The sequence below is a fragment of the Chiloscyllium plagiosum genome, unplaced genomic scaffold (assembly GCF_037043375.1).
Source record: "Chiloscyllium plagiosum isolate Xiang-an unplaced genomic scaffold, Cpla_swu_hap1 HiC_scaffold_23, whole genome shotgun sequence".
Classification (NCBI taxonomy): domain Eukaryota; kingdom Metazoa; phylum Chordata; class Chondrichthyes; order Orectolobiformes; family Hemiscylliidae; genus Chiloscyllium; species Chiloscyllium plagiosum.
This window is the reverse complement of record NW_028270161.1, coordinates 23,283,874-23,300,399: the sequence shown is the minus strand read 5'-3', so window position 1 is coordinate 23,300,399 and position 16,526 is coordinate 23,283,874. Positions and strand designations below refer to the sequence as shown.

Below are 16,526 nucleotides of genomic sequence, written 5' to 3'. Positions count from 1 at the left end.
CTTCTCCTATACACCAGCTCCTCAGCCATGCATTCATCTGCTCTATCCTCCTACTCCTGCCCTCACGAGCTCAGAGCGCTGGGAGTAATCCAGATATTACTATACTTGAGGACATCCTTTTTAAATTCCTGCCTAACTCTCTGTAATCTCCCTTCAGAATCTCAACCTTTTCCCTTCCAATGTCGTTGGTTCCAATGTGGACAATGACCTCTTGCTGGCCCCTCTCCCCCGTGAGAATATTCTGCACACTCTCTGAGATATCCTTGATCTTGGCACCAGGGAAGAAACACACCATTCTGCTTTTTCGCTGCTGGCCACAGAAACATCTGTCTGTACCTTGGACTAGATAATCCCCTAACACAATTTTTCTCTTGAAAACCAATGTACCCCTCGTTGTATTAAAGCCAGTCTCAATACCAAAAACTTGGCTGTTCGTGCTACGTTCCCCTGAGAATCCATCACCCCCTACATTTTCCAAAACAGCAAACCTGTTTGAAATGGATATAGCCACCGAACACTCCTGTCCTAGCTGCCTACCTCTCTTACCCTTCCTGGAGTTAACCCATCTATGTGACTGTATCTGAGAATTTTCCACCTTGCTATAACTGCCATCCATCACATACCGTTGCTGTTGTAAATTCCTTATCGCTTCTAACTGTCTCTCCAACCGATCCATTCGATCTGATAGGATTCACAACCAACAGCATTTATTGCAGATATAATCCGCAGTAACCCTTAAACTCTCTTTAAACTCCCACATCTGACAAGAAGCACATATCACTCTACTAAAGGCCATTTCTGCTCCTACAGACCCAGAAAATAACACCGTTTTATTCCTCTACAAAACACTGCTCCAGGTTAAATTAATAGTTATGGCTTATATTTTAAGTTTAATCAAGAGACATCTCCAAAAACATATAGGAGGAGAAAGTGAGGACTGCAGATGCTGGAGATCAGAGCTGAAAATGTGTTGCTGGAAAAGCGCAGCAGGTCAGGCAGCATCCAAGGAGCAGGAGAATCGACATTTTCGGCATGAGCCCTTCTTCAGGAATGAGGAAAGTGTGTCCAGCAGGCTAAGATAAAAGGTAGGGAGGAGGGACTTGGGGGAGGGGCGTTGGAAATGCGATAGGTGGAAGGAGGTCAAGGTGAGGGTGATAGGCCGGAGTGGGGGTGGGGGCAGAGAGGTCAGGAAGAAGATTGCAGGTTAGGAAGGCTCATCTATATTGGGGAGACAGGCCGCCTACTTGTGGAACGTTTCAGAGAACACCTCTGGGACACCCGGACCAACCAACCCAACCACCCCGTGGCTCAACACTTCAACTCCCCCTCCCACTCCACCAAGGACATGCAGGTCCTTGGACTCCTCCATCGCCAGATCATAGCAACACGACGGTTGGAGGAAGAGCGCCTCATCTTCCGCCTAGGAACCCTCCAACCACAAGGGATGAACTCAGATTTCTCCAGTTTCCTCATTTCCCCTCCCCCCACCTTGTCTCAGTCAAATCCCTCGAACTCAGCACCGCCTTCCTAACCTGCAATCTTCTTCCTGACCTCTCTACCCCCACCCCCACTCCGGCCTATCACCCTCACCTTGACCTCCTTCCACCTATCACATTTCCAACGCCCCTCCCCCAAGTCCCTCCTCCCTATCTTTTACCTTAGCCTGCTTGGCACACTTTCCTCATTCCTGAAGAAGGGCTCATGCCCGAAACGTCGATTCTCCTGCTCCTTGGATGCTGCCTGACCTGCTGCGCTTTTCCAGCAACACATTTTCAGCTCCAAAAACATATAATCAAGAAAGAACTAACTCTACTGATTACTGCAGAATTTCTGTAGGCCACACTTAAACAACAATTAACTTCTCTGATTCTGTGCTATGAACTTCACCCAACAGTTCCTCCATGATCAGTTGTGAATTTCACTGTTTGTTAATTTTCCCAGATGCACTCCGATGTCCAGCGATACATGAATTCAAACAGCAAAGGCAGTGTCAGTTTCTTTCTCTCTCTCTCCCTTGCACTGACCTCACTATGTGCTTCCTTTGTCTGTTCTTCTCCCTTTTAAAACTGCTGTTGTTTTGACTTTTTTTCCAAAGTTCCAGAACAATGCAACAGCATATAAAACAGTAATTGCTGCTCCTGGAATTCGCGGAAATCACCTCCAGCACCTAAAATACCTCAAAAAAGGAGCAGCTGTTACAGCTAGAAATTTTTCCCATCCTCCATCTTGGATTACCCAGAATCCTCCAGCTTTTACTCACGCCCTCTGGTTTACAATCTATGCTCTTTCACAAGGGACCCTCTCTGGAGGCTTAAGTAGAATGTAAAACTTTGTTTGAGAAGATAGCTTAGTGGGTCAAGTTGAATGTATTACCGTCCCTGTGATCATAGTGCCTGAACGGCAAAACTATACTTTGGTGATGGTTAGTCTTTAAAGAGCTGTTATATGATTTACGGCAACTGTATATTCTTTCAAGTTGCAAAAAATAAAAAATGTTAAATCAACTGTTGCTAATAAAGGTAATTCAGGATTGCATAAGATTAAAAGAAAGGACGCATGAAGTTGCCAGAAATAGCAGTAAATGACGTTTTGGGTTTTTTAGAATATCAACAAAGGAAGTCCAAGGAATTGAAAAGGAAAGGGAGAACATAATATCAAGTAAATTTAGCAAACAACATAAAAACAGATTATATGAAATATGTGGAAAGGAAATGTTTGGTTTAGACAAATGTGGGTCCATTGCAGGCAGAGTAAAGAGAACTTAGAATTGAGAGTTTAAAAATGGCAGAGAAGCTGAGTGATTATTTTGTGTCTGTTTTCACAGAGGAAGCTGTCAGGAATCTCCCTGAACTGTAGGGAATCTAATCTAAAAAATCTTTTAAAAAGAAAAGAAATCCAAGTGGTGAGGGAGAATGAGGAGTTAAAGAAATTGATTGAAATGGAAAGATTGGACTGAAGAAATTAATGGGGCTGTAAGTTTTTAAATGCCTAGTACCTGATGGTCTTCATCCCAGGGTGTGGAAGGGCGTGTCTATGGGTAAAGTTGATGCATTGGTAATTGTCTTCCAAAATACTTTAGATCCTGGAATGATTCCTGCGGGTGAGACCCTGGCAAATGTCATCCCACTATTTAAGAAGGGGGCAAAAGACTAAACCAGGAACGACTGTTAGTCTTACATTAGTAGTAGGGAAAATGCTAGAATCTGTTATCATACTTGGATAATAATAAAAACTGAAAGAACTGTTGATGCTGTAAATCAGAAACAAAAACAGAAGTGTCTGGAAAAGCTCAGCAGGTCTGGTAGCATCTGTGAAGAGAAATTACAGTTAATGTTTCAGGTCCAGCAATCCTTTCTCAGAGTTCTTTGATTTCTTTGATTTCTCTGCACAGATGCTATCAGACCTGCTGAGCTTTTTCAGCAGCTTCTAACTTGGGTAATAATGATCTGATTGGGCACAGTCCCTCACAGAAGGTTGGTTAGAAAAGTTAAAGCATGTGAGTAGAAGGTAATGTGCTGCCATGGCTTAAGGATGAGTTAATAGACAGAAAACAGGGAATAGGAATATATGGAGCATTCTTGTTTTGGCAGTCTGGGCCTACTGGGGTATGGCAAGAATCTGTACTTGGGCCCCAGCTGTTCAAAACGTATATCAGTGACTGGAGGTGGGCACCAAATGTTACATTTCCAAATTTGCAGATGATATAAAGCTAAGTGGGAATGGATTTTGTGAAAATAATGTAAAGCAGCTTCAGGAGGATTTGGATAGGCTTAGTGAATAGGCGAGAACATGGAAGATGGAATATAATGTGGAAAAGTACAAGGTAGGAGGAATAAATGTGCCAAGTTTTGTTAAAGTGGTTAGTGTTTGGAAAGTATGATGTACAAAGCCACCTAAGTGTCCTTGTCGATAAGTCACTGAAGCCTCATATTCAGGTGCAGCAAGCAATTAGGAATGCGTTTGAATAGTTTATCTTTATTGCAAGAGGATTTGAGTACAGGAAGAATGAAGTCTTGCTTCAGTTGTATTTGGGCTTGACTAGACGCAACTGGAATTCTGATGCAGTTCGCATCGCTTTATCTCACCCACCCCCTCTGCCTGCACCATCTTCTACCCTCACCAAACCTCCCTACAACGGAGTATTCTTTCAGGAATAAACTGAAAGGGTCAGCCTGAATTATATGCATAATTCTCTTGAGTGGGAATTGGGTATTGAATATATAATTTCTGGAACAAAGGTAAGAGTGCCACTAACTGAGCTATAGCTGGAACCTGAAAGTTAATGATTCAGGTGCATTGAAGGAGAAGCCAGCAAATTTAACGAAAAGATACTTGTTGGCAAAGTGACCATTTCTGGTCTATCCCTCACTCACAGTGGTGAGTTGCCAGCTTGTACCTCTACAGTTTATCTGGGGTACATATTCTCATGATACTGTTGAGAAGAGAGTTCCAGGAGTTTGACTCAGCAGCAATGAAACAACTAAAAAAAAATGAAGTAACTCTTTTAAGAATGATATGTGACTTTAATAGGATCTTGCATGCAGTCATATTCCCATGTGCCTGCTGCCTTTGATCTTTGAGGTGGTGAAGGTCAGGGGTTTGGAAGGTACTGTCCAAGGACCACTTGCCACATTGCATCTTGTAGGTGATGTGTAACTCACCCTCGGCATTGGTTTAGGCCAGAGTGAATGTTCAACTTCGTGGATGGATTGATAATCAATGAGCTGCTTAAAATCAGAAATGCTCAAGAGGCCAGAATTGTAGATTCTCAGAGTAGTAGGTCTAGAGAAGATCACAGAAAGGGAGGCGATGGAGGGATTTGATACAAGGATGGGAATTTTAAGTATTGAAATGTTGCTTATCTGGGAGCCAATGCAGATCAGCAAGTAGGGGTCTGACGGTCAGTGGAATTTGATAGAAGGGTCTGGGTAGCAGAATCTTGGAAGCCTTCAAGTTTATGCAGGGTAGGAGTTAGGAAAGCAGCCAGGATGCATTGGAATAGCCAAGTGTAGAAACAACAGAAACGTAGATGAAGGTTTGAGCAGCAGATGAGCTGAGGCAGCGGTGGAGTCAGGTAATGTTACAGAGGTTCCAATAGGCAGTCTTTGTGATGACACAGCCATGTGGTCAGAAGCTCATCTCAGGATCAGAAGGGCTTATGCCCGAAACGTCGATTCTCCTGTTCCCTGGATGCTGCCTGACCTGCTGCGCTTTTCCAGCAACACATTTCCAGCTCTGATCTCCAGCATCTGCAGACCTCACTTTCTCCTCAGGATCAGATTGATCAGGTACTCGCCAGGGTGATTGCAAAAGAAAACAGTTTGCCGCAGGAGTTTGAGAGCATCTGTAATCTGCAGCATTGACGTCAATCATTGGCTCAGTTTCCAATAAAACACCAGCCCCCAGCTGTTTCTGCTTGAGAAAAACGAAGCAGCACTGTCACTGTAAGCAGCAACTGTGAAATAAATGTCAATGCAAATGTGAATGGTTTTCATTCTTTGCTTAATATAAACTGCTGCTTATTTTAACAGTAAATCTTGTAGGTAGTGGTGACCATTCTGCTTCTCACAGTTATGGTACATGTTAATCTTATTGTTGACTGGTGTCTCAGTATATGAATGTGAAACATTCTGTATATCTGCTGACCAAGCATTATAAGCAGTCGATGAACCTGAAGAGAGTATACTCAGCCACACTAAGAAGGCACACTGACCAGGCTGAGCAGATATCTTGCTGAACTTCTTCACCTAAAGCTTACTGCAAGTAGCTGCAAAAAATATGTTTAAAATGACAGTTGTGACCATTGACAAGAAGTTGTTCTCTCTTGTTTAATGCTTGATCAGAGTTGTTGAAGGGCCTTGTGTCAGTGGCTGACACTGCCTGGCTTCTCCTCCCCTCCCCCACCTCCTGTTAACCAGCGCATAAGCAGATTTCACTGAATTATTCATGGCCCAAGGGATTCATTAGTGAAAGACGAGAGATCCCTCAGGAATTTGGGTACAATGCCAAGAAGATTGTGTTTCCTAGGCAATGCTGATTCAGCTCTTCAATTCCCTGAGTGTAACAGTAAAAGGATTTATCATATAGCCCAGGCACTCTCTGGCTGCTTAAAAGAACAGGATTATTTTTGATTTTAGAATCCATAAACCTGAACCCACCATGCTAATTCCCACTTCAGACCTCTCCCCCATAAACCTTAATCTGTAAATGGAAGGATCTGTGTGATTTGCTGTTGTGAAGTATGTAGAGGACAGGTTGAGAGGAAAAGGATGAGAGCATGAGGATGAGCACAGCTCGTGGATCCTGTGACAGGAGCAGAGACCTGATTGCAGGGATTTGAAGCAAAGACAGAAATTGCTGGAGAAACTCAGCAATTCTGGCAGCATTTTTGGAGAGGAAACCGAGTTAACATTTCAAGTCCAGTGACCCTTCTTCAGAACTCTCCACAGATGCTACCAGACCTGCTGGGTTTCTCCAGAAATGAGCTTAAGGGCTTATGCCCGAAACATCGATTCTCCTTCTCCTTCGATGCTGCCTGACCTGCTGCGCTTTTCTAGCAACACATTTTTAAGCTCTGATCTCCAGCATCTGCAGTCCTCACTTTCTCCAGAAATGTCCTTGTTTCAGGTCTGCAGCCTTTTCAATTCTTTGTTTTATTTCCAGGGAATGTCACCAAACATCTTGCTGTCTAATGCAGAATCCCAATCTCTGTAATCTCATCCAGCTCTACAACCCTCTGAGATCTCAATGTTCCTCCAACTCTGGCCTCTTATATGCCCCTGAATTCCTTCACTCTCTGGTAGTTGTGGTGTCTTAGCAGAGCAAGCCCGGACCTCTGGAATCCTCAAAACCTCTCCATGTCCTTTCCTCGAAAACATGTCTACCTAATTGACCAAGCTTTTTGATCACCCACCAAATCATTTCTGTACTGTTATGTAAAATTACATTTAATAATGCTTATGGGAAGAACCTGAGGACATTTTATTGTGTCAAAGTTGCTGTATAAATGCAAGTTTTAGTTACCATGCCATTTCCAGAGGTATGTGTCTTCACTGCTAATTAAGCTAATGACCAGCTTCTTCAATTGTGTTACAATGTGTCAGAAAGCATGTGTGCCACTTTCTCTACAATAAGAGTGGCAGTGGGCTTGAGTACCCAGTTGAGAGGTTCTTGTGTTTGCATTAGAGAAGGTGCAGGGGAGATTCACCAGGGCTGGACTCCGCTATCAAGAGAGATTAAATAGGCTGCAGTTGTTTTCCCTTAGAGCAGAAAAGGCAATGGAAGACATGATTGAAGTGTACAAAGTGATGAGCGGCATTGATAAGGCAGATAGGGAGAAATGTTTCCCTGAGTAAGGGGGTCAGTAAGCAAGTGCCCCTGTGTAAGTTAAGCAGCAGAGGTTCAGAGGGAATTGAGGAAAATGTTTTTTCACCCAGAGGTTGGTGAGAATCTGGAAATTGCTGCCTAAAAGGATGGGAGAGGTGGGAGCCCTCAAGACATTTAAACTATAATTGGATAAGCATTTGAACTGCTATAATGAGTGACACTACAGACCAAGTGCTGGAAACTGGGATTAGAATAGATAAATGATGATCGGCATGACACAATGGGCCGAAGGGCCTTTCTCTGGAATGTAAAAATCTATGAAAATGTCTAAGATGACTGTGCACAGACTGCATGGTGTCTGGGCTGGGGAGCAAGTCAGGCCAGCAGGGAATAGTGAGGGCAGTTGTGGGTCAGATGGGGCGTTTAGGGAGTGGAGCTGGGGAGGGAAACAGACAGTAGAATGTTGTACAATAGTATTCTATTCTAAATGGAGAACAGGGTTACGATTTATTAATGGGATGTGGGCTTTACTATCTTTGCCAGCATTAAATGCCCATCTTAAAATTTCCTTGAGAGGGCTATGCTGCGACACCTGCTTGAACCATTGCAATCCATGTGTTCAAGGTGGTCTCAAAGTGCTGTCAGAGAGGGCATTCTGGGTTGGGACTCTGTGACAAAGAAAGGACAATGAAATAACTGCAGAGAGGCCAGTATCCTGTCACCAAGTCCCCTGTTATTTACTTGTGCACAGTACACTGCCTGTGGCTAGCCAGCTCAGAGTCAGTCACCTGAATTAAAGAGATGCTAAACCTCCTGGCTATATTGGTCAGTCAGAGCTTTCCTGATTGATTGGGATATTATTATTATTATTTAGATATGGAGTCATGAGGATATAAATATGAGACTGCAAGATTTTTTTATAATTGCTTCTAAATATTTATTCTAAGAAATATTTCCAAATTACATAATAATCATGAAGTCTACACCATAGGCTAAATAATAGTTAAGAGCAATCACTTCACTTACATGGACAGTGCCTACTGTAAGAAAAATAAATTTTCAATGCTGTATTCCCGTAATACTGAGTAGTAGCTATCCGGTCAATCAAGTATAGTTACATGATTATTCTACTTTAATTTTAAAACATTTTTAGATTTAAAAATATAGGATTTAAAGGAAAGTATATTCACAATACAGTAGTTGGCTATTTGCCAACAGTCATGCCTCCAATGTGCCTCCAAGGTGTTACACTTTTCTAAATTCTATTTGTTTCGCAGTATCTCAGAAATGTTGCTGTGCAAAAAGCCATTAGCTCATCATATCTGCATTGTGTCTCTTTTTTACTTAATGCCAGTCTCCTACCTTACCCCCCGCACATTATTTCTCTTTAACTAATCATCCAATGCCTATTTGAATGCTTTAATTGAAACTGCCTGCACCACATTTTCATCGACAGGCAGGAGGCTGGAAGAACACAGCAAGTCAGGCAGCATCAGGAGGGACAGGCAGGAGGCTGGAAGAACACAGCAAGTCAGGCAGCATCAAGAGGGACAGGCAGGAGGCTGGAAGAACACAGCAAGTCAGGCAGCATCAGGAGGGACAGGCAGGAGGCTGGAAGAACACAGCAGGTCAGGCAGCATCAGGAGGGACAGGCAGGAGGCTGGAAGAACACAGCAAGTCAGGCAGCATCAGGTGGTGGAAAAGTTGACATCTTGGGTGTAATCCTTCTTCAGGACTGGGGGTGGGTAAAGGGGGAGTTGCAGATAAAGGGGGAGGTGGGGCAGTGTGGTGAAGTGGGGTAGGTGAAGACAGGTAGAGGGTACGACCTGGTTGTTCAATGGGAGGAATGAATCCAGTTGGTGGCGGGGAAGGGGGAGGGGCTGGGAGATGGAGTCAGGGAATGGGAGGGAGGTTATTTGAAATTGGAGGGCTCAATGGTGAGTCCTCTGGGCTGTAGGCTGCCCAGGCGGAAGATGAGGTGTTGTTCCTCCAATTTGCGCTGTGGTTCATTTTGGCAATGGGGGAGGCCAAGGATGGTCATGTCGGAAAGGGGGTGGTTGGGGGAATTGAAAAGGGTGGTGACTGGGAGGTCCAGTCGGCCCCTGCGAGCCAGACTGCGATGCTCGGTGAACTGTTCCCTAAGTTTACATTCAGTCTTCCCGATGTAGAGAATACCTCATCGGGAGCACCTGATGCAGTGAACTAGGTTGGAAGAGAGGCAGGTGAACCTCTGTCTCACCTGGAAGGAGTGTGTTGGGGCTCTGGATGGAGGTGAGTGGGGTGTGTACTGGCAGTTTTTGCATCTTTTCCAGTTTCGGGGAAGGTATCTGGGGGTTTGGGGGGGGTCGGTGGGGAGAGTGGCGCAAACCAAGGACTGTCGAAGGGAACAGTCCTTGCAGAAGGCAGAGAGGAGTGGGAAGGGGAAGGTGTTCTTGGTGGTGGGGAGTGTCTCTACATCACACTTTCAGACTATATTTAACTACTCGCTGTGTGAAAAATCTTTTCCTCACTTCACATTTGCTTGTTTTGCAAAATACTTTAAAAATGTGCCCACTGCTTCCTGATCTGTTTACAAATGGGAACAGTTTCTCCCTCTCCAATCCATCCAGATCCCTCATGATTTCGAAGACTTCTGCCAAATCTCTTCTTACTCTTTTTTTTCTCCAAGGAAGACAGTCCCAACTTCTCCAGTCTTCCCTCATGACTGAAAGGTCTCATCCCCAAAACCATTCTCATTTTCATTTATTAAAATGCTGCTTCTAATGCATTTTATTTCCATTGGCTCTCAGGAACTTAATTAACACCTTAATGTTGTCACTAAATTGGTCACTTCCTTTATACTATCACTTTACTTGCAGGTTGAGGCATGAGTCAGTCATTGGTCTGATTTGGTATTTTCTTTCTGACCTTTAGTATGCATGATATATTTGGAGAATTCTTCACATTTTCCACAGGTTGATGCCAGGATTTTAGCTGAACTGGAACAGATTGTCTAGTTCTAGTGCAAAATTCTTCAGCACTGCAGCTGGGGCTTGTAGCCTTTAGTGTATCCAGCGCAATTATTTAATTTTTGATATGATGTAGCGTGAATCGAATTGGCTGAAGACTGACATCTGTGATTCTGGGGACCTCAGGATAGATTATCCACTCAGCCCTTCTGGCTGAAGATGATTGCAAACACTTCAACCTTACCTCTTGCACTCATATACTGAGCCTCACAGTAATTGAAGTTAATGGTGTACATGGATTTTTTTTTCTATTTAATTGCCCATCATTACATAATACAGTTCACCACAGTAGGACTACAGGAGCTTGGTCTGATCTGTTGATTATTGGTTCATTAAGTTCCACCTATAACGTTGTTTAGTCAAATGAGACATGTAATAAACTTTGGTGCATTGGCTAAAATATTTGAATTTGAGAGTATGACTTTGCCAAAATGTTACTTGACTAATTTGTTGGACATCTGCCCCAATTTGATACTAGTATCCATCATTAATGAAGAGGATTTTGCATCATCAGCAGAATGTGTCATTTGGTTTTATTCTTGTCAGAGACTTTTGTTGACAAAAGTAAACAAAATTGTGAGAGTCTGAAGTCATTTCTAGCTCAGGATGCCACAATCTATCTGCCAACTCCAACTTCCTCCAGATTTTTGACAGTCCAAAATTCTGATCTCAGAGTTCCTTAAATTTTGGTTTCTCAGTAACTCCTGTATTCTGGTTTCTCAGTAACCTTTGTGTTCTGGTTTCTCAGTAACCTTTGTGTTCTGGTTTCTCAGTAACTCCTGTATTCTGGTTTCTCAGAAACCTCTGTGTTCCGATTTCTCGGTAACCCCTGTGTTCTGCATGCTCAGTAACCCCTGTGTTCCGGTTTCTCGGTAACCCCTATGTTCTGGTTTCTCAGTAACCCCTGTGTTCTGCATTCTCGGTAACCCCTATGTTCTGGTTTCTCAGTAACCCCTGTGTTCTGCATTCTCGGTAACCGCTATGTTCTGATTTCTCAGTAACCCCTGTGTTCTGCATTCTTAGTAACCCCTGTGTTCTGCATTCTCGGTAACCCCTGTGTTCTGCATTCTCAGTAACCCCTGTGTTCTGCATTCTCGGTAACCCTTGTGTTCTGGTTTCTCGGTAACCCCGTGTTCTGCATTCTCGGTAACCCCTATGTTCTGGTTTCTCGGTAACCCCTATGTTCTGGTTTCTCAGTAACCCCTATGTTCTGGTTTCTCGGTAACCCCTGTATTCTGGTTTCTTGGTAACCCCCGTGCTCTGGTTTCTCAGTAACCCCTGTATTCTGGTTTCTCAGTATTTCCTGTGTTCTAGCTTCTTAGTCCTCATGAATGCCGATTTCTCAGTTCCTTGTGTTAATTAGCGTTCTTTGCTATGTTCACTTGTTTAGGACTGTTTGATGCTGGATGTGAAAGGTGCACCTCAGGCTGTGACTGAGATCTGCTCCTTCCAGGATGACCTGCAGGAATTTGAAATGATTGACGATACGGATGACATGGAGGAAAGTGAACTGCTGCCTTCACCCTCTGCCACAACCATCCAACAGACGCGCCCTTCCACCTTAAACCTTGCCACTCCACTTTCCCACTCACAGGTTGGTGCAAAAACGAAGTATTCACAAGAGAAGGATGATTTTTGAAAAAAAAAACTAAAATAAAACATTGTTACATTTTGGGATCTACTTGCACAACTGTGGGTTGTGAAGCCCAGTGGGATCACCAGTTAAAGTTTCAGAGTCGCATCCACAATGGCAAAAGCTGTCATGGTGTTCTGACCAAATGATAACAGCTCCTTGCCTCCTCCACGTTACATTGTTTTTAATGGTGGGTGTGCCTTAACTCATTTATCTTTGAGGCCAGAATTCTGTTCTGAAAACCTCTGTGGAAAAGTAGGTGTGCTTTCATTTAAAAACTCGGGATTATATAACTCCACAATCCTCCCCTACTCACTGAGATCTCTCCTCCCCTCCTTAACCATCCCTTCTCCCTCACCCCTCCCACCACATTTTCACCAGCGTTTGAAATTCCCAGCCCCCATATGAGGTGTCTGCACCTCAGCACTCCCATAGATTCTCCTGCCCCACAGAGTCCATTTACCCAGTTCTCTTGGGTCTAGGGTCATAGAAATTTCCAAACACCAAACTGGGGTCACAATGGGAAAAGATTTCGGGATATTGGAGTTGTCTGCATTCTTTACACTTGTTCCTGTTCATTTTCAGGATTCTCTCAATAACAATGCCAGCTTCTCTCCCAGGAAAGCTAGCTGGCAGGAGACACTGCTACACTCCTCTAATGGTAAGTAGTAACATGTTTTAAAGCTGTTATCCCCCCAGGATAGTCACCAATGGGAAATAGGAGGGAAGGATTTCTCCATTTTCTGTTCCTTCCTCACACCTTCTCCAAATGAATCAATAATATCAGGAAAATGTTATTGGATTTAACTCCCTATTTCAACACTTCCACAACAGGAACTGTTCTTAAAGCTCAGTTTTCACCTGCAGTGAGATGCAACATTTTTTCTCTCAGTTTGTTGATCTTTTTCAGTCTCGAAAAGCTGGCTATTTGTGTCTCACTGCCCAGAACATTTCATCTCCATCCAGCAGCTTGGTTGTCATAGTTGACATTACTAGTGAATTACTGGCACTCATTGGTAGCCTGGCTAATTGCAATAACTAGATAAACATAGAATGTGAAACATAGAATAATGTAGGACAGGAACAGGCCCTTTGGCCCACCATGTCAATGCTGAGCATGATGCCATTCTATGTTAGTCCCATCTGACTGCATATGGTCTACTTCCCTCTATTTGCAACCTATTTGTACGTCTGTCTAAATGCCTCATAAATGAATTATATCTGCTTCTACCACCTCCCCTGGCAGTGTGATCCGGGCACCTACCACCCAGTTGTAAAAAGACTATCCTTATACATCTCCTTTAAACTTTTCTGTTCTCACCTTAATCCTATGTCTTCCAGTATTTCCACCCTGCCATAAAGACTGACTATCCACCCTACGTAAAAACAATGACTGCAGATGCTGGAAACCAGATTCTGGATTAGTAGTGCTGGAAGAGCACAGCAGTTCAGGCAGCATCCGAGGAGCAGTAAAATCGACGTTTCGGGCAAAAGCCCTTCATCAGGAATAAAGGCAGAGTGCCTGAAGGGTGGAGAAATAAGCTAGAGGAGGTGGGGGAAGGGGGTGGGGAGAAAGTAGCATAGAGTACAATAGGTGAGTGGGGGAGGGGATGAAGGTGATAGGTCAGGGAGGAGAAGGTGGAGTGGATAGGTGGAAAAGAAGATAGGCAGGTAGGACAAGTCATGGGACAGTGCTGAGCTGGAAGTTTGGAACTAGGGTGAGGGGGGGGAAGGGGAAATGAGGAAACTGTTGAAGTCCACATTGATGCCCTGGGGTTGAAGTGTTCCGAGGCGGAAGATGAGGCGTTCTTCCTCCAGGCGTCTGGTGGTGAGGGAGCAGCGGTGAAGGAGGACCAGGACCTCCATGTCCTCGGCAGAGTGGGAGGGGGAGTTGAAATATTGGGCCACAGGGCGGTGTGGTTGATTGGTGCGGGAATCCCGGAGATGTTCCCTAAAGCGCTCTGCTAGGAGGCGCCCAGTCTCCCCAATGTAGAGGAGACCGCATCGGGAGCAACGGATACAATAAATGATATTGGTGGATGTGCAGGTAAAACTTTGATGGATGTGGAAGGCTCCTTTAGGGCCTTGGATAGAGGTGAGGGAGGAGGTGTGGGCGCAGGTTTTGCTATTCCTGCGGTGGCAGGGGAAGGTGCCAGGATGGGAGTGTGGATTGCAGGAGGGCGTGGACCTGATCAGGTAGTCACGGAGGGAACGGTCTTTGCAGAAGGCAGAAAGGGGTGGGGAGGGAAATGTATCCCTGGTGGTGGGGTCTTTTTGGAGGTGGCGGAAATGTCGGTGGATGATTTGGTTTATGCGAAGGTTGGTAGGGTGGAAGGTGACCACTAGGGGCATTCTGTCCTTGTTACAGTTGGAGGGGTGGGGTCTGAGGGCAGAGGTGTGGGATGTGGACGAGATACGTTGGAGGGCACCTTTAACCACGTGGGAAGGGAAATTGCGATCTCTAAAGAAGGAGGCCGTCTGGTGTGTTCTGTGGTGGAACTGGTCCTCCTGGGAGCAGATACGGCAGAGGCGGAGGAATTGGGAATACAGGATGGCATTTTTGCAGGAGGTAGGGTGGGAAGAGGTGTAATCCAGGTAGCTGTGGGAGTCGGTGGGTTTGTAAAAAATGTCAGTGTCAAGTCGGTCGTCATTAATGGAGATAGAGAGGTCCAGGAAGGGGAGGGAGGTGTCAGAGATGGTCCAGGTAAATTTAAGGTCAGGGTGGAATGTGTTGGTGAAGTTGATGAATTGCTCAACCTCCTCGCGGGAGCACAAGGTGGTGCCAATGCAGTCATCAATGTAGCGGAGGAAGAGGTGGGGAGTGGTGCCGGTGTAATTACGGAAGATCGACTGTTCTATGTAGCCAACAAAGAGACAGGCATAGCTGGGGCCCATACATGTGCCCATGGCTACCCCTTTGGTCTGGAGGAAGTGGGAGGATTCAAAGAGAAATTGTTAAGGGTGAGGACCAGTTCGGCCAAACGAATGAGAGTGTCGGTGCAAGGGTACTGTTGGGGACGTCGGAAGAGGAAAAAACGGAGGGCTTGGAGGCCCTGGTCATGGTGGATCGAGGTGTAGAGGGATTGGATATTCATGGTGAAGATGAGGCTTTGGAGGCTGGGGAAACGGAAGTCTTAGAGGAGGTGGAGGGCATGGGTGGAGTCTCAAACGTATGTGGGGAGTTCCTGGACTAGGGGGGATAGGACAGTGTCAAGGTAGGTAGAGATGAGTTCCATGGGGCAGGAGCATGCTGAGACAATAGCTCAGCCAGGGTGGTCAGGCTTGTGGATCTTGGGAAGGAGGTAGAACCGGGCAGTGCGGGGTTCCCGGACTATGAAGTTGGAAGCTGTGGGTGGGAGATCTCTGAGGTGATGAGGTTCTGTATGGTCTGGGAGATGATGGTTTGGTGATTGCGGGTGGGGTCATGGTCGAGGGGGCGATAGGAAGAGGTGTCCTCGAGTTGGCGTTTGGCTTCAGCGGTGTAGAGGCAGTGCGCCAGACTACCACTGCGCCCCTTTATCCGCTGGCTTGATGGTGAGGTCAGGATTGGAGCAGAGGGATTGGAGGGCTGCGTGTTGTGAGGGTGAGAGGTTGGAGTGGGGGAGGGGGATAGACAGGTTGAGGCGGTTAATGTCTCGGCGGCAGTTGGAAATGAAGAGGTTGAGGGCAGGTAATAGGCCAGCGCGGGGTGTCCAGGTGGATGCAGTGTGTTGGAGGTGGGCGAAGGGGTCCTCGGAGACTATCCACCCTATCCATGCCTCTCATAATTTTAGACACTTCTATCAATTTGTCTCTCAGCCTCCAATGCTCTGGCAAAAGCAATTCAAATTTGTCCAACCGCCCCTGAAAGCCATGCAACATCCTAGTAAACCCTTTTTGCACCCTCAAGACCTCCACATCCTTCCTTTGGAACAGCACACAATACTCCAAATGTGACATTACTAAAGTCTTATATCATGACTTGCCAAGTTTTACATTCAACGTCCCAACAGATGAAGGCAAACACGGTGTGTGCCTTCTTTATCATCTTATCCACTATGATGCCACTTTCAGGGAACTATGAACTCACACCCCAAGATCCTTCAGTATATCAGTGCTCTTAAGGAGATTGCCATTTACTATATGCTTTCTTCTTGCATTTGACCTTCCAATATGCATCACCTCACACTTGCCCAGTTTAAACTCCATCTTCTGTTTCTCCACCTAACTTTCCAAGTGATATATCCTTTGACAACCTTCCTCATTATCCACAACTCCAGTTTTTGTGTCATCTGCAAACTTACTAACCAAATCACCTCCATTTTCATCCAAATCATTTATATGCATTACCAGCAAAAGAGGTCCCAGCACTGGTCCTTGAGGAACACTAATGATCACAGATCTCCAGTTCGAAAAACACCCCTCCACAACTACGCTCTGTCTTCAATGACCAAGCCAATTTTGTACTATCTCCCCATCAATCCCATATTACTAATTTTCTGGACCTGCCTCCCATGAGGGACCTTGTCAAATGCTTTAGTAAAGTCCATGTAAGTAACAACCTCATCAACAACAAGCCT

At 45.1% G+C, this 16,526-nt stretch overlaps 1 protein-coding gene across 2 annotated transcripts in view; it reads left to right on the top strand.

Annotated features, from left to right (window-relative positions):
* Window positions 1–16,526, top strand: part of mapk8ip2 (mitogen-activated protein kinase 8 interacting protein 2) — a 76,814-nt gene that overhangs the window by 30,855 nt on the left and 29,433 nt on the right. For both annotated transcript variants that reach the window (XM_043713911.2, XM_043713913.2), the window contains exons 3-4: window positions 11,725–11,928; window positions 12,553–12,628. In XM_043713911.2, the coding sequence (XP_043569846.1) occupies window positions 11,725–11,928; window positions 12,553–12,628 (280 nt within the window). The remainder of the gene's footprint in view (window positions 1–11,724; window positions 11,929–12,552; window positions 12,629–16,526) is intronic.